Below are 17,860 nucleotides of genomic sequence, written 5' to 3' on the forward strand. Positions count from 1 at the left end.
AGAGTATTCTAAACCTAAGCAGTCACAGTCTCTGGGAATCCTTACAGAATGATGATAGCCATTCTGGTATGAGCAGTAACTTCCTGTTCTTTGACCTTGGACCAAAATTTCCTTTGGCATGTATGTCGCCATTGCAGCATATTTTTCATCGGCCCTTCTTTATGTTCCCATTTAAGCTTCAAAACAGCCCTGTATTGACACTGTCTCCTATTTGCAGATGAGCTTAGCCATGGAGCTTCAACAAGAACCCAGGTTTTGAAACTGCCAATCCAGCTCCTAGTACTGCCACTTCCCTGTGGACTTAAGTTCTACTAATTTAAGGGGACTACTAGGAAATTATAATACAGGTAAACTTGGGATTTTGGAACTACATGATATGTCACTGTAAGGCACTGCTGTCCTTAAGGTAATATGTACCACAGTGCACTGGCTAGCCAGGCCACTTGAATCTAACCTGGCTGTATTTGCTCATGGAATGCTGCTGGCAGCGTCTTCCTAGTCAGAAACAATTCCAGCTTGAGTTGTAAGGGAGGTCTTAAACAAACTGCTTACAGCACTGCCGAAGACACCATTAACAGCTGTGCTGATACTCTTCAGTGGCATTCACAACTAGGTCCAGAGTAGGCACCCTTCAGTCACACCTTACTTCAAAGGAGGTGAACAAAAATATCTTAGATCATCTCTAGGTAAAAGCAGTACTTTGTTGGGAAACAGGGTACTCCGAAATAAAATATTCTGTGAAAATTCCTGTCAGCTGAAGCTGATTTAATTATTAGGTTGAATGGTAGAATGGCATGTTCAGCATTCAACTGCTATAAAATACCATCAGCCAGTTAGTTTCTCTAGGGTTGTCATCTTCAATTTTTTTGCTGACTAGTAAGACTTATTTTCATGCCGATCAAATGTTAGTAAATAAATGGTTTTAACTCCCAAGGGCTGTCTTGTAACACACTCATTGGAAAGGCATGTACCAATTTATAGCCACAGAGAGAAGGTGAAATATATCAATTTAAGAACAGAGGCCATTAGATAGGCCTTTTTAACCAATTCTAGGCTTTTAAAATACTTTACATATATAATGATCTGCTAGGAAGGTGTTTTGTCTTTTTAAAATCTCACTATGTGTGGAACCAAGATTAAAATAGAGATGGCAGAATCATAATACACAGTTTAGTTCTGATCATGCCCTTAAGCATTATGACAAATCATACCAGAGTAACAGAGGCACTTGAAATACTGCATTTTATATAGCTACTATTGAATTATATAGTTTTACTTCATAGTTAATCTTTAAATATTAGAACTTATAGCTCATTTTCCAGCATAAAGTCTGAGAAATTTTGAAGCAGAAAAGTCACTTTCATAGGATTTTAGTTCACACCTAGGTGGACGAGATGGTGTTAAGATTATGTGGCTCAGCCCCCAAAACTAAAGTCCACAACTTCTCTTAAAGAGGCTAATTTTGTATTAAATGTTTTATTCTGAGGGGACATCAGAAGTCTGCTCTACGAGAATAACTTCTAATGTTACCTTCTGGGTTCAGGTGACTTGTTCATTGCTTTATAAACTTAAAAGATCTTCCTTTCTTAAGCACCCTCCTCAAATGAGAATCTGCAGTTTGAAAAAAAGATCTGTAAGTGTTTATCTCACATATTTAAGTGTGAAGAACCTTTCCTCAAGTCTTAGCCCACGGTAACACTAAAAGTAAACGGGGAAAGTGCTTTCCTCCTTCTATGTTCATTCACAGCCCAATAAAACTTTTTTTTAAGTGCTTTTTTATTTTTGCAGAATCTGTGGTTACCAGCAGTAGCTGATCATTTTGCTTTAAAAAGCCATAGAATTGGCTTTAAATGGCTGATCCATAGATTTTTTTTTTTTCTTTCTCTACAAGATACTTACTTACATGTCAACTCCCAAAGCAACGAAGAATTACTTTTTTCCCCTCACTATCGACAGCCTTAGCTTCTGTAGTTAACCAGGCTGTGTGATCCTATCCATGCCCTTCTCTGACCCTGGACTACTCTTACAAGGGAGAGCAGGAGTGGAGGAAGGCTCCTCCTGGAGGTACCCTTAAAGCGGATAATTAGTCCATAGTCCTGCTGAAGCTCAATGGCAGTTCCCCAAGTCCCTAACACATTCTCCTTTAAGATGTTAGTTAGGCAGGCAGATGGAGCCCTGAGCACTTAGGATGATAAAAGATATCCTAACAGCAGCCCAAAATAACTGACAGAGGTTCTATTTGTTCAGAACCTTCTATTAATTGGAAGAGTTAAAAGTCTCTTCAAAGAGGAGGGATTTATAAGCCTATGCTTCATTTTATGAAAAGACCCAAGTTCCTGGCCCACCAGTCTCTTGGATCCTCTTGTATGCCTGAGAATACCAAGTATCGGGTACCTGCTTTCTCATACCTTCTTTAAATGATCTCAGCAGGTGGACTAGTTTAGGAGCGCTCTCTCCTCTTTTTAAATGGACAGAGGAAAGACCTGTAAGCCTTATTTGCATTATTTTATCAACAACTGCAAAGCTACATGCTCTTTGTAGAGAAGCACCAAAGGAAAACCTTAATTTGGAAGGATTCATTTTAAATAAAAATAGTTAACTCAACAGCCCTTCAGGGAAGAGAAAGGCATTTTAAAGCTAGTACATGAAAGTTTCCCCCTTGATTTCAGTACTGAATGGCTCTCAACAAGGACTTCTGAAAGTTTCCCAATAGCCAGATTTGGGCTAACAGATTACATCTCTTCCTGAGAAGATGCCTGAAAGAGAAAGAGAAGCATCTGTTACAGGCAGAATGCTGCAGAGGAAGAAATGACAGGGCAGTCACCTGCATTCATTTTAGAATTAAAATGACTACTGCTCAGATTTGAGGCAAATAAAGGGACTCCCCTGCTCTTGATATACCTGGATTTATCCTTTACCTTCTTTTTGTCTACAGTGAATTCTCACCCAGAAAATCTATGAGTTAAATGCCAGATTTTGGCTGTAGGACAGGAAGTTTCAGAGAAAGTATGCTCCAGTTGTGGAATCATCATGTTGGGCAGCGGCCACCCCACAGCCAGCAGTGATCCCTCTGTTCTCTTGGCCTCCCTTCCCTATGACTCCTGCTTGACTTTTCCAGAGATACGAAGTTGTACTGTTAAGTCTCCAAGGCATGGAACTCCCATCTTATCCCCCTAGCCTTTTTTGGAAGGGAGCCTTTTCAGGAAAAGGAGGTATGGAGAGGGGTCAGCAATTCTGGATCCTGTGGGTACTTGGTGCTGTTAAGAGTTGCTTAGAGATGGGGCACCAAATGCGTTGGGTGAGAAGAGTCTGCAGAACAGAGGCAGCTTGTACTGGAGAAGTGTACATGTGCAGACATAAAAAAGTGGGTACAGGTACATTTTGCAGTTGTTCTCGTGGGGGGTGGGGGCAGTGTCGGGTCTGCATAGACAACGGAAGCTAGAGCACCCTAGTCCTCAGCAGGTGCAGGGCTGAAACTGAGTAATGGGAAGCACCACAGTGAGCTTTCATCATCACTGGAAGACACCCCCCCAGCATCTCCCTTTTTCAGTTTCAGGGGCTTCTCCCAGCCTCTTATTTGTTTCATCAGCTCTTAGCTGGACAAGCTTCTAAGAAACAGCCAACTGTTACAGCAGGAGCTCTGTGCCCTAATTGGGCACAAGGACAGATGTTCTCTTGGGTTGCTCTACTTACCAGGCTAATCCCCTTCACACTGGCGTTCCTGTGTGCCATTGGTGTGTTCTTGGGGATGAGGGTGCAGCCAGCCAGGGTGTCCAGAGAGGCTAAGATAGTGTCATACAGGTGATCTGCATGGCTCTCCAGCTCGCTGGGCTGCCTGGAGATCCTCCCGAGGATGTCCTTTAACACTAACAAATGAGGTTTAAAGCAGTCAGGCCAAAGAGGCAATGCAAGTGTGTTTTCAAAAGAACATACAAGGGTGTAGCACTTCATACAAGACAGGAACATGGCAATCGTTTCACAATGTCCACTTTTTTTTTTGACAGTGACTCTCCAGGGACTGTATTGCACTGTAGGACCTATGCTGTTAACTTCTGATTAAAGCTGAGAGAATTATTTCACTGGCTCCACTCTGGAGTTAACGTAATCCACAAAAAGGCACAGAGACATAGGTGTCTGGTGACAGGAATTATCTGACTTTTAGAGATAAGACCCAGGGCACACACCCAGATCCTGTGGGGCAGAAGTCTGAAATGAACCAAAACATGCCAAGATTAGGACTCTGGGTCCTGCTACCAGGTCCTATCAGCTTGTTGGCTGTGGGACTGTCCTTTAGCACATATATGGGTGATCTGGTAATGTAATATGGGAATGCTTGTGAACCCTTTTTTGTGGGTCCTAAATGAACAGACTTCAAAAGAAAATTACCTGAAAGCAGGCTAAGACAAGATGGTTAGTGAGGCCAAGATTCCATCCCCTACAGGTCAAGTGTTCATCTGAGGAAGGGATGGGCTAGGTTCAGAGTGCATCACCCACAGCAGGCTTGTTTCTTTCTCTTAAAAACTTTACTTCCTTTGTTAAACACAAAGGCTGCTTTTGCTTCCTGCGCCTTTATCAGCTGTGTTCACACTCTCCCTAGTTTCCTGCCACAGCTGCAACATCTGCTAACAGAGGAAGGGAAAGGGGAAGCTGCATATCTCCAAAGGATACTGACAGAGGGGTGGAAGAAGGAACAGGGGCTGGCTGTGTTGAGATCAGCCCCTGGGGAAGCCACGTCAGTGCAGCATCATCGGGGCAAAGTGCCGACCTGACAACTTTTATGAGAGCCAGCAAGGCAGGCTGAGGAATGCAGCCAGGGCACGCGGCACAGCTCACCTGGAAAGGCAAATGGGCTGGGTTCTCCCCTCCCACACTCACCAGACCTTTGCCCAGTCCTCCTGTGAGTGGTCAATGGAATTCAGGGGACCTTTATTTTTTGAACTTTTATTTTACAATGTTAGAACATTTGGTTGGCTCCAAATAAAAGGAAAGCTGGGAACAGTAACAAAATTATCTTTCTCAGTTGAGACTTTGATGTTTTAATTGAATGCATGCATACAGGGGCCTGGTTCAGCTTGATGCCAATGGGTTCTAGTTACCTGATCCAGTAATAACGAGAAATTAGGGTGTGAGACAGGACCATCAACTCATGCATCAAAGTAACTGGGTCAAAATGTTGTGAAAACCTGCCAGATAGCCATTGGGGAGGCCTTTGGCTGGAGGCCGAGATGGGCAGGTTTTGAAGGAATTAATTTGACGACCTGTCCCTAAAGTTATACTTGTGGCTGAGGAAGAAGGCAGGCTCTGAAGAAGCTTGAGGGGGGCGGGGGCGGGGGACGGGATGGGAGGTGTCCGTGCTCAGGCTCCACTGTCTCTGACAGCATGCTCTGGAAAGAAGAGTTGTGCACCTAGCTGGAGAGACCCTGTGAATGTCTAGGGAAAGTTGTGATTTTCACAAAACAGCCAAGTTTCTGACTATTCTAAGCAGAGGGTCGGGAGGGGCAGGGTGTCACTCTGAAACCGTAGAATACCCAAAAGCCTCTTTTTTTTTTTTGGCTGTGCTCTGCAGCTTGTGGGATCTTAGTTCCCCAATCAGGGATCAAACCCAGGCCCACAGCAACGAAAGGGCCGAGTCTTAACCACTGGACCACCAGGGAATTCCCTAAAAGCCTCTTATTTGGGCAGTAAAATACTTCTAGACTCCTTTGGAGAGGAGGGCAAAGTGGGTTGTTATTACAGATTCAGCACTGAGAAGTATTACTGAATCACTTTTTAAATGAAGGTCCAAGAACCTGAAGCTTGTAAGAAGCCCACTGTTACATGTGGCCTCCAGGAAGTGTCCTGGTATTGAGCTCTTCTGTGCTGCTGAGTCTGGAGGTGCAGGAGCCTGAGCCGGGGGGTCAGCACACAGGGGCTGGAGCCAGGCTGCCACTCCTTGTGTGGCCCAAGGCAGATGCACAGCTCTGTGAAATAAGAGTAATAATAGTATCCATCTCACAGGGCTGTGATGGAATGAAAAAACTGGTATGTCAACTGCTTCAGCACACAGTATTCAAGAAAATACTGGTGTAATTACAAGTGGCAAAGGAGCCCGGCATACTGAATTTCTGCCCCAATAAAAACCAAAAAACCCTAAAAACCCTAGTGCAAGAGAACATCAGAAGAGCCAAGACAGAGGCCTCCCGCAGGCAGGGGATCACCAAGGGCTCACATAATTCACACTGGATAAGCCACGCCCTGCCGAAAACCCTTCAGTGGCTGCTCGTCCCATCCAAACCCCTCTGCCCATTCACAGTTTTCAATCTCGGTTTTTTCTTCCCAGGGGACTTTTGGCAATGTCTGGAGACGTTCAGGGTTGTCACAACTGGGGAGGTGCTGCTGGCGTCTAATGGGTAGAGGCCAGGGACGCTGCTGAACACCCTGCAACAACAGGACGGCCCCCTCACAGCAAAGCATCGCATGGCCCAGAGCGTCAGCGGTGCTCAGGCTGAGAAACTCCGGTCTCCACCACCTCCCTACCGCCCACCACCCACCACTTCTGGTCAGGAAAGCGCCACCTCTTCCCATCTCAAGCCAGTGGGTCCTGCCCACTTCTGCTTATGCTGTTTGCTTCCAGCGTAAACCCCATTTCACTCCAAAACTGAGGCAAGACATAGACAGGCTCTTTCAACACTTGGTGGTTCAGTCTTACAGGAAAATAGCGGCTGCTCTTGGCGGGGGCGGGGGGGGGGGTGGCCGGCCCATCAGTTCACTGCTTTAACCTAGCGTTCTCCTAGCTCATCCTATCATACCTGCCCCCGGCAAGGTCAAGGCCAATCGTAAACCCCTGCCCCCTGAGATGTACTCTCGAAGTCTGTGATTTTCACACCTTTCTAACCTGGGACCCCATCCTGCAAAAGGGGCTCGAGCTTAGTTTGTGCACTGCTGTCCACTTATCCCCTCTCATCAGTTCACTTCTTCCTTCAGTCTCTTCCTGTAGAATAGACTGACTGCTCTCAGATCCTGGAACAAACCCCTCCCCAAACAGATAATCTGAGAGGGGTCCAGCCTGCACTGCGAAAGGATGGGAACCCTAGGGGCTCCCTGCTGTGAGCACCCTAGCCGAAAGCCAAGGACAGGACTAAAGCCAGCATTCCCATCCAGGACACCACCAAGGAAAGATAAAAGCAGAAACTAGAGAGCACGGTTCTTGCAGGCTCAGTGCCTAACTTCTTAGCACCTGCAGGGCCGTGACTGCCTCATCAAGTGTTTGTGGGGCCGTGATGATTCGACGGGCTGGCAGATGGCTGTGGGAGTCGAAGGCAACGGGTACGGATGGGCGGGACTCTGGCACTAGGCTCCTTCCCAGTGACAGTGTGGGTCCCGGACTTACACTGAGAGGTATTAAGCCCTGGCTTAATTCAAAACCTCAAGCATCTCACCTGGGGTATTATCCAACAGGCACTGAAGTAGAATCTCCCCTTTCTGTAAGACGCTCTCCGTCAGGGACTGGTGTTCATCTATATCTTTCTTAAATTGCTTAAAGCATATCAAAAAAAAAAAAGTTTCATTACTACCATTTCGTAGAAGTTATTAAAAATGATCCCTTGTTCAGAAGCTGGATTCCCCTTTTAACCCACCCAGTCTTCAGAATCCAAGTAAACAGTTTAACTTCACCTTCTCTGAGCCCAAGGCAAACACAGAGTCAATCCTTTTTTCTGTTTACAGTTTGACAAAAGAAAAGCTTTCTTTTCCCTGGCAGAGCCTGGCTCACGGAACAGCCTGGAGTCAGGGTTTCCTGCTTGTGCCACACCTCACAGGGTTCTCTTTAAACTCACAGGCCTGTGAGAGTCTCAAAACACGGACCTGGTAAGTAAGAGCCACAAGGGCAACGCCTTTCACATGACCACAGGGAGCTGCTGCCTCGCCCCACGTCCTCCCCTCAAGGTCCTGCTTTCTGTGGACCTCAGGACATGGGAAGGCGTCAGGGAAGCTGACAGTCTCCTAAGCAGCTGATTTCTTTTCCCCTCGCAGTATCAAGCCTTGTAGCCGTTTCTGGTTTTTCCTTTAGCTGCTAAGACGTAAAGTCAAATCCGTGACCACCTTCAGTACAGGGTGCAGAAACTGGCAGTTTAATTTTGAAGTTACAATTTTACTTTTGGATTTACTGTATTCCTGTGTTCAGTTTTCCTTTGCCCTATTACCTATACTTACTATTTTATTCTTTAGCACTCTCTGCAGTTTATATGCTGCCAGGAACCCACCTGTGTTATTGTGTTATTAAGACAAAGTAAGTACGACAGAGTCACGAGTGAAAATACATGAACACAAGTGCGCGTGCTTATATTAGGTCAAGGTAGCTCATACGTGTGCCTGAGCCAAGCCCCATTCTGTGCAGGGAGGGATTGACAGTGTGGTCCCACTCTGTGACACAGCTGTGTGGATGACACAAGTGGGCTAGGCTTCGCTGACCTGCAGGGGTAACTCCCAGCTCAGACCTCAGCTCTACCCACAGAGCAAGATAGTTGCTTACGACCACCCTGGAAGTGGAGGTGCAGGAGGACAGAATGCGGGATAAAACGGAGGGCATGGAGCTGTTCTACGTGACACCTGCTCTGACGGGAGCGGGGCTGGGGCACTCCAGAAAGACCACCCAGGTAGATCCAACTAGGGCAATTTCCAGGCACTGTCCTCTCCTCACAGTGGTGCTGCCCCTGGGCCTCCCGGGGGTGGGCCCTGCCCAGCTCTGCACATACTCTGCGGGTGTCCCACACAGAGGACCCTTGCACTCGGCCTTCCTCTCCTTCCTCCAGCGTACTCCGGGAAAGGAACTCTGGCAGCCTCTCTCCAGACAGCAGGAAACAGCATTCCCACTAGGGTAGGGCAGCTGGCCCACCCAGGCAAGCCCCCTCCCCTAAACCTTAGTAGGCTCCAAGTTGTAAAACAAAGGCCCTCCCTCCTGCCTGGGTGTGGTGGGAGCTCTGAGTGGGGTGGTACGGCCCTGGCTCAGGCACAAGCAAATCACACGCTCTCCTACTCAAAGAACTGTCCCAGAAAACCCTTCCTAGACTAGCATCAGGTTCAGACCACAAATACCACCTCTGCTCCTTCAGAAGAGATGAGAAAGGCTTGGCCAACCAGACATGCCAGAAGTCAGTGGGTACTTCAGTCACAGTTAATGTTTATACTTAGGGTAACTGATTATCATCCAATTCAGAACACTTTTGAGAATGAAGAGGGACCTACTGATAATTACGCCAGAACAGCACAAACTGTCACCCAAAATACACCTGTTCTAAAGTCAAGTTAACCGGAACCCACAAAGAGATTTTTAAAATAACAAAATCTAAAAAGAGGCAAACTCCACCCCCAAAAAATACCTTGAGAAGCAAACTGGATCCTATTTTTGTTTAAATACCATCAAAATGCCTTGTGTATATTCTGGAGTCAGTACAATTGCAGCTCAGATCCTTAAATCCAGTCAGTGTTGTCCAAAAGAGCTTTCTGTGATGCTGGAAAGGTTCTGAATGCTCTGTTCAATCAATACGGTAGCCACCAGACAGATGTGATGACTGAACACTGGGAACGTGGCCAGATAACTGAAAAATCTGATCTTTAATTTTACTTAATTTCAATAGCCACGTGTGACTCATGACTTCCGAAAAGTGCAGATCTATGCCTATCAATCCCTGAGATATTTGGGAAATCATATCACAAATAACCCTGAAGTATTTTTGATTGAGGATAAATAAAATGCACTTTCTTCAAATTCTATTTGGTCTGGGAAATAACTCATACATGTTACAGTTTTTCAGCTCTAAGAATTTGAAAAGAACCTCTGATTAGATTTCAGGTGAAAGTCAATGGACCACAACACACATAGTGTCAGTTATTTGAACTTCTACTTTCTAATCAAGTAATTTAGCCACCACTCTCGTGAGTGAACAGTCAGATGCCAGGACCACACATTACCCGGTAAAGCTGCAGAGAAGACTTGAGGCCTGTAAGGCTGGACCTGGATGCAGTCAGGTGGTCAGCAGCGTCTGCTACGTTATACAGCCAGCGGATCAGCTCTTCCAGCTGACAGCAAAATGTCTGTGTAGACAAATTAACACGTGGTGTTACCCATGGAACCACTGTTTACATTTTCAAAGGCTAAAAATACCTGGGGGAATCCCAGGATACAGACTGTGCACCTTTCGAGAGCAATCCCCACTGAGGCGCTGTCTCCTCTCTCCTCCATGCCTGTCCCCACCCCGTGACTCCAGACCTCCGCCAGGGCAGTAAGAAGAGCGCACCTGGTTCTGTTGCCCCCTCAGTCTGAGAAAGTCCAGCCCCGCAGGTAGGGACAGAGGAGCTCAGGTGAGGGCAGGGACGGGGACAGCCCAGAAGGGGCCTGCCTGGCACAGAGACCAGTTCCTGGGTCAGCACTACCGCCAACTCTAGAACTGCTCCTGGGGAAGACGTGGACGTAAAATACGTGACTGTGATTGTGACTTACCTGATCCTATGCCTGAAAACGACTGAATTAAAACTGCTTGTCCCTGTTCTGCTCCCACCCGCCCAGGGAACTGGGGCCCTAGATTCCTGCCACCCACTCATCAGGGGTGGCCGTGACCCAAGCACTTCACCCCACGGTCTCTCTCAGTCTTTCATCACAAAGGAGGGCACAGGCTAACACCTGTCCTACCTGCTCCACCGTACAAATGAAGTCATCCACGGAACATCAGGGGGCAGGTTAAAGCCCTCCTTGAGAGCTAGAAAATTTCTGTGATGTCGCTCCTGGGGACACAGCCCTCGGGCTGGCTGCCCTGCTGCCGTGTGGACACAGCACCTGGGCGCTCAGCCGGAAGGCAGGCCGTGGGCTCTCCGAGTGTGTGTACAGCCACACTCCAAACATCCTTGTGTCAGGGACTACGCAAAGCCCTCGGCATGAATTACTTAATTTAATCCACACGACAGTCCCACAGAGGCAAAGCTCCCCATTCTACAAACGAGCAAAGCTTAAGAGACGGAGCCAAAGTTCACATCTGCCTGACGCTGACAACCCGATTCCTCGGAGTATTAGCTCCATCTCCTGGTGGTCTTAGGTGGTCCACAAGAGAAGGTTCAGTGACCGAGAAGCCCAGGAAACGGCGATCTGATACCTCCAACCCTGCAGTTACACCTTTATCAAACTGAAGCTCTGAGAAGTCCTTCGGCCAAGAAGCACTTTCACTGAGCCCATATTTCCTGAAGGCATCTGAGCACCGGTCCTTCCTGTGCAGAGTACCTGTTAATCCTCAAGGTCAAGTGCCTCGGGGAGCAGCCTGGGTAGTGGTTAGCAGCTCAGGCTCCAGCCCTTGTTAACTGTGAATGGGTAGGTTACCTCATCTCTCACTGCCTTTTTCTCCAACTGTGACATGAGAACGCCAGTAGAAAGTCATGAGGGTTAGACAGGAGAAGGTGCAATACAGTGCCTGGTGCGTAAGTACTCAGTGTCACTAGGTTTTATTATGAGGCCAGTGGACTGGGGGAAGAAGAAAGAAGACTCCTCTGAAATGCTGAGTTTACCTTCACACACTGCACGAGCGACTCTTTTCCCTGCTCTCCTCCTTTCCTGGGAAGCTGCCCTTCGGCATCTGGATCCGAGGATGCCCGCTGGTCCAACATCGCCGGCAAGCAGGCGCGTGTTCTCAGTGGTCCAGAGGAGACCCCCAGGGCCTGGCTGCTCAGCAGACTGCCCTCTCCTCCTGAGCCCCTTGCGCGGACGAAGGAGCGCAGCAAACAGTGGTTGTGGTCCTCAGGGCTTCGGGACCCTCTAAGGGCAGCCCCAGAGGGAAGCTGGCTTTGGCTGGAGTCTGACGGGAGGGAAGCTGGCCCATCACTGTCTGACACATCCAGGGATCTCTGCCCTTCGGCAGCATCAGTGGGCAGGGGCACCAAGGTGGGAATGCAACCCAGATACGAAACCAAGCTAGAAACCTGCGTCAGCCGAGAGGGCAGGGCCAGATACTCGTCCTCACTTTCCGCCTCCTCCTGTGGTTTCCACCCAGACTCCGTGCAGGCGAAGCGCTCGATACCCTGGCTGGCCCCCTTCTCCCTTTCCAGCCTGGGCGAGGGCCACCCTCTGTCCCGTGTTCTCAGGTAGGGAGAGCCCAGCTCAAGGTGCTTGCCCACAGGTGGCCAGTGCTTCATGCCCCTCAGGGCTGGCTCTCTGCTCTCCCAAGGAGTGTCCCTACTGCCTGGGGCTCTGGGGGTAGAGGCAGTGGGGCTACAAGATGCCAACCCCACACTGCCCTGCTTCTCGGGTACTCCAGAGGGCCACCGCTTGAGGATCGGCTCTCTGGGCCCTGAGAACGGCAGGGCAGCAGCCTCTGCTGGTGGGCAACTGTGCGAGACATTAGTGGGTGACTTCAGGGTGCTTGCTGGGGAGACGGAGAAGCTATCCAGGTCTATGCCTGAGTCCTGCAGGACGGGCTCAGCCAGCACGCGGCTGTCAAGGTGTTTTGGGAGCTGAGGCCCGGGCCTGAGGGGGTAAGTATAGTCCAGCAGGTCTTCATACTCTTTATTCGGACTCCAGAGCGGGGAGTGGCGGTCAGGGGAGGGAGGCAGGGAATCCGGCAGCACGCAGGCCCAGTACTCGGCCTGGAAGGAGAGGCGCCTCCTGCCCAGCCCGGGAGCATCGCCCCCTGAGGACACTGGCTGGGGCGACCACTGGAGCCGAGGCCCCGGCCCCACCACCGAGGGGGCCGACGGCGGGACAGCCAGCTCCAGAGAGGAGGAGACCTTGGCAAGGGAGCAACTCTGAGGCTCCACCTTTTCCTGGTGACCCTGGAGGCTGCTGCCCGGGGATGAGGCACAGACGCTGCAGCTGGAAGACTGAGGCGCAGTGGCACCTGGGCTCACCGTGGACCTGCACCTTGACGGGAACGGGAACCCTGAGACGTGAGACTGTGGGCTGTGGTCTAGCGCCTGCGGCGACTCCACTGGGGACGGGTCATCTTCAGTGTCAGCATCATGTCCTGAGCAAAGGGCGGCGGTTCTGGGAATGGTGTGAGTCTGAGGTAGCTCCTCTGAGGCAGAAGGCCTAGCCTCCTCCATCTGCAGTGACAGGAGGGAAGGAAAAGGTGAAAATAAGCACGCCGAATTTCCTTCCTCAATGACAAGCTGGCACTTTTCTCTGGGGACCCAGATGATACTGAGGAAAGGTCTTGAAAGGAAGAGCCTGCTACCTGGTGCGAGAATCAGCAGAGTGTGCTGCTGGTGACTGGAGACGCAGCCTGCTCTGGGGAGCAGACTGCCTGCCCCGAGCTGATCCTACACCCCCGTCCTTTCCAAAGTTCTTCCTCCGCAGATGCCTAGTTCGTGAGTGAGCAGAACTCAAATAGCTCTGTCGTGCTGAAGCCGGAACACACTGCCTAACCTTTGAGAAGCGTGTCCTGGGCAGGCAGAACCTCAACCATTCTGTCGCTGACTCACATCCAAACCTGGCAGTCAGGCAGCCCACCTGGCTCAGCTCACACCCAGCGGTGACGCGTGGCAAAATGAGTCATTCACCTCAGCCTCTTCCCTTCAAGTTTTTAACATGCTCGATGAAGAGGCTGCCCCCAAGGCGGGCAGGACAGCACAGAGGTTAAGGGCATGGGCTTTGGAACCAGACAGACCTGAGGCCAGCCCCTAGCTGCCAGCTTCCAGATGTACGACTCTGAGCCTCACTTCTCTCACCTGTAAAATGGGGGTAGTGACAGGACCGCTTCCTCAGGACATGTGGATTAAATGAGCTCAAGGGTGAAAAGCACAGGGTGAGAGCTCAACAAACAGCAGAGTTATAACAGCACCAGACTCACACTCAGGAAACAGCCCATTTCTGTGTTGGCTCACGTGCTGCCAGCCTCACTGAATCTGACTCAGGTGCCCGAGCCCGGCACCGCCCCTAGCCCCCAGGCAGGTGGGCCTAGCCTGTTTTCTCCCAGTCAGCTCAGCACCTCCTCACAAGATGGGGCTCTGGGGGCAGCATGTGGCACTCAATGCCACAGTGCCGTGGAAGAGATCAAAGCCGTTCCCATGAAAGGCCTTGGCAAGCAGAACGCAACAGGACGTAGAGATGGGAGGGGCAGGTCCATCAGATAATCTTCCCAACTATACTGAGGGCCTGAAAGATCCGGTGACTTGCCTGAGGTCACAGACACAGGCAGGACTCCCTGCTCCACGTGACTCCCATTAGGCGAGGCTGCCCTGTAATCAGGGAGGCCCCCAAAATTCTCCTTGCCCAGAGATGGTGCTGCCCACCACAGGGGCTCTAAGGTACCGCCAGGTTCCCTGGGTCCTGAGGAGATACAGTCTCAGAGCCCTCAGGAGCCCACAGCCCCGGACCCTCCTTTCGCACGTCTCCTCAGGGGCCCCGTAAAGCCTACACGTCACCGAGTGAGAAACAGGACGTGGCTCCCCCTGTCGGGGCTCCCCGGCCTCGCCCTCTGGACAGCAGGTCTGGGCCATAGCTTCCCTGGTCCTCAAAAGGTCACCAGTCACACTCCTGAGGAACAGGAGCTGCTGTGGACAGAGCCCCCTGCTGGCCCCAAGGCCCAACTCTCCATGTGAACCTGTAAAACAGAAATCATCACACCCAAGCTCCCCGACTTCCCCGCCTCGTACGGGGGCTGGGAAAGCGTGCCAGATGCTGAGACAGTGCTGGAAGGTACTCTCACAGGACAGCTTTAGGTGAGCTACAGCCCCACTTGCCTCAGCCCCTACCTGGCTTCTCACGGAGCGCCAATCTCCAGTCCCCAGGCTGGCAGGGGGAAGCAGGGAACTGAGAGCTGGCTTAGACCCACCCGCTGCCGGCTCCCTGCTGGCCCCGCTGGCCTGCGGCTGGCAGGCTCCCGAGGGGCCAGGGCCAGTCCCACCGTGGCAGGCAGGGGCAGGAAGCCCCTGGGCACCCCTGACAGGGGAGGCAGGCCCCCCTCGGCTTGCAGGTGGGGCGGCTGCTCCCCACGCGCAGGCCCTGCGGGGTCCAGCTCCTGATACGGGCAGCTCCACCCCCCAGGGCACGGGGCCTTCGCGGCCGCAGCTGCCTCTGCCTTTTCTTCTCCCAGGGCCATCGAGATGTTCCTAGATCAGGGCTCTGCTGAAGCTTCAGCTCCCTACAAAATGGGAAGGGGAGAGAAGAAGAGAAGCTTTCTGCATCTACGGCTAAGAAACCTTGTTTTTTACCTTCTAATGATTAAGACAAACACTTTTTTGGCCAAAAGAGCAAATGATGGCTCCCTCCTCGAAGGAAAACAGAGAGGCCTGGCTTTTCCTCAGCTCCAGACCCTTCCACAGGGGACACGGGAGCACGTCACTGTGTCCTCTGCTGTTGTGTGGCTGGCAGCAGTCCCAGCAGCAGGTGCCAGGAGGCTCAGTGCAGGCCCCAATTAGAGTCAAGGTCTGTCCTGCCTCAAGTCGCCTTTCCGCCCCTGTCGCTTTGGCCTAGCCCCGCTGGGTGAGGGGCCCGGCCTGGGTCCTCCCTGTGCCAGCCTGCAGCAGTTGTCGTCGCAACACACCCAGCGGCCGAGAGGCAGCCTCGTACCCACACCCGGACTGGGGGGCTCCAAGATGGCCCGTGACCGGCGGGAGAGGCAGCTCTCCTCCTGCTGACTGGGTTACAGGTAACCGGCGACTGAGGGAACCGTGGAAATCCGGCTGGTAACAACAGCAACGGTCACGCCGTGTGCATGCACGTGACAGTGAGAGAGAAGCACACCGGGCAGGCGGCGGGCAGGTGGGCAGGCGGGGCAGGGGACCAGGGTGAGCACTCGGGGCAAGAGAAGGAACAATCTGGAAGCTGGATCTGAAAACAGAACCGTTCCAACAGGAGCTTCAGGGACCACAGAGGGAGACCCCCCCCCCCCCAGCCTGAGTGTGCAGGCAGGGGCTCTACCAGGAGCCCTGGCTGGATGGGGTGGGACAAAAAGCGGGCAGGAAGAGAACTCCAGGAGGATCTGGACACGGAGGCGAGGGAAGCACAAGCACCCAGGATTTGGGCGGCCGCCTGGAATGCACTGGGTCAACCTCAAAGCTAAAACCTGGCCAGAAACAGCCCCGTTCCTCAGAGACGAGAAGGCGGGTGACGGCAAGAGGAGGTGCTGGTGGCAGCAGGGAAGCCTGAGAGGGCGGAGGGCTGGGGCTGCAGGCTCATCCTGCTGGGCCCTCACACTGGGAACCACCACTGGTGCGGACCGGACCGTGTGCCCGGAAAACAAGAGTGTCCTGCCCTGCCTGCCTGGTGGGGCTCCAGACAATCAGAGGCGAGCCTAGAGCACATGTCACACGCACTCTCATCGCCTTCTCACCGCCAGCGGCACGTGCGCAGGGACTAATCAGAAGAACGACAGTCTTGAACTGGTCACACATGGTTCAAATATAAAATACACTGCACATGTAAGTCTCCCTCCAGCCCTGTCCCCATTCCTAAAACAAGCCAGGGCACATGGGGCATGACGACAGCGCCTGTGCACAGTGCATGCTGAGTGTCAGCTAGTGTTTTGGGGGGAGGGGCGGAATCAGTGCAGAAAGTCACCTTGCGAGGAACGAAGGAGTCCAACAGAGGAAGAAAAAGCAGGTTATTTTTTCATATAAATCAAGCAAAATGCTTACCACTACATACTCCCACAAAAACAGGTAAATATGCTAATTAAAGTCATGTGTGTTTCTCACCTCTTGACTGTATATGCAGACAAACACAAAAATCTATTTCATTCATCCCCCTCTTTTTACATTAAAGTAGCAAACTGTACAGGACACACTGTTCAGAACCTTGCTTTTCTTTCTTTTTTTTAAATGAAATATCTTGGAGATCCTTCCTTAGCAGTAAACAGACAGCGCTCTCTCTTTTTTAACCACTGCCCAGCACTGTACTCCACTGTAAGGATGCACGCCAGCATATTCCACTGGTCCCCTACTGGTGGATATTTACGTTAGATCCAACCTTTTGCTACTACAAACACCGCTGTGATCAACAACCACGTACACACACCACTGCTCGTGTGCTAGCACACCCACAGCGCCAACAGTCAGAAGGAGAAGTGCTGAGGCGAAGGGGACCCGCATGTGTACTTCTGGCATATGTTCTACCTCTACCGGGTGGCATCAATTTATACTCCCACCGGTGGCCTGAGAGAGTGCCAGTTTCCCGCAGAAGGCAGGTCCTCCTATCCTCATTTCACAGAGGGGAAAACCTCTCAGAGAGAGTCAAATCCAGGCCTGTGTGACTCCAGAACCCAACCTTTTTATGAACTGGGGAACAAGTTACAAAACAGACAGACACACAAAGTAGAAGCGGGGAGAGACTGGTACAGGAACAAAGAGATGAGTGACCAAGTCCTGCTGAGGACGATTTTCTTGGAGCCACATCCTCACCTAGTGGCTATTTAAGGAACTGCACATGAAGACGATTCAGGCAATCTGTGTTTTCACAATTATAGGAATAAGCTGAGCCCACAAGCTGGAAATATTAGGGTGACGGCTGAACCTAGCCTGCAGCCTCCAATTTCTACTTCTTGCTCCACCTCTAGAAATTCTCTCAATGGCCAGAGTTGGGCCATGATGGGTAGCTAATACCCCTTTTACTCTCCTAGTCCCCTCCCCCTCCACTAAAGCGTGTGGTCATGACAGGACTGGAATAAGATGATGCTGGGGCAAAAGAGGGGTGCAAACAAATGATCTCTGTCCTTGTTTTAATGATGTATTTTTGATTTGTCTTGTCTGGATCTCGTTATTCAAAAAAGAAGGTATCCATTCATTCTGGGGGTGAGTGGTGAGCTAGAATTATAAGCTATGCAGGAGATATACCTCTAGATAACTTTCAAGTATACATACAAACTTGAACTAGGTTAACAGTGTCGCCAGAGGCCCTTCAGCAACC

The 17,860-nt window shown here is 50.9% G+C and overlaps 1 protein-coding gene across 1 annotated transcript; it reads right to left on the reverse strand.

Annotated features, from left to right (window-relative positions):
* Positions 1 to 10: 10 nt before the first annotated feature.
* Positions 11 to 15,056, reverse strand: CEP68 (centrosomal protein 68; the record flags this gene model as incomplete). Its single annotated transcript, XM_079941624.1, is given in 9 exon segments — positions 11 to 139; positions 141 to 226; positions 229 to 235; positions 3,694 to 3,866; positions 7,419 to 7,515; positions 9,949 to 10,071; positions 11,530 to 13,059; positions 14,710 to 14,921; positions 14,924 to 15,056. Coding segments are annotated over 9 exon segments (2,478 nt in total). The 3' UTR covers positions 11 to 22.
* Between the last annotated feature and the right edge of the window lie 2,804 nt (positions 15,057 to 17,860).

This window comes from Stenella coeruleoalba (assembly GCF_951394435.1).
Source record: "Stenella coeruleoalba genome assembly, chromosome: 13".
NCBI lineage: Eukaryota > Metazoa > Chordata > Mammalia > Artiodactyla > Delphinidae > Stenella > Stenella coeruleoalba.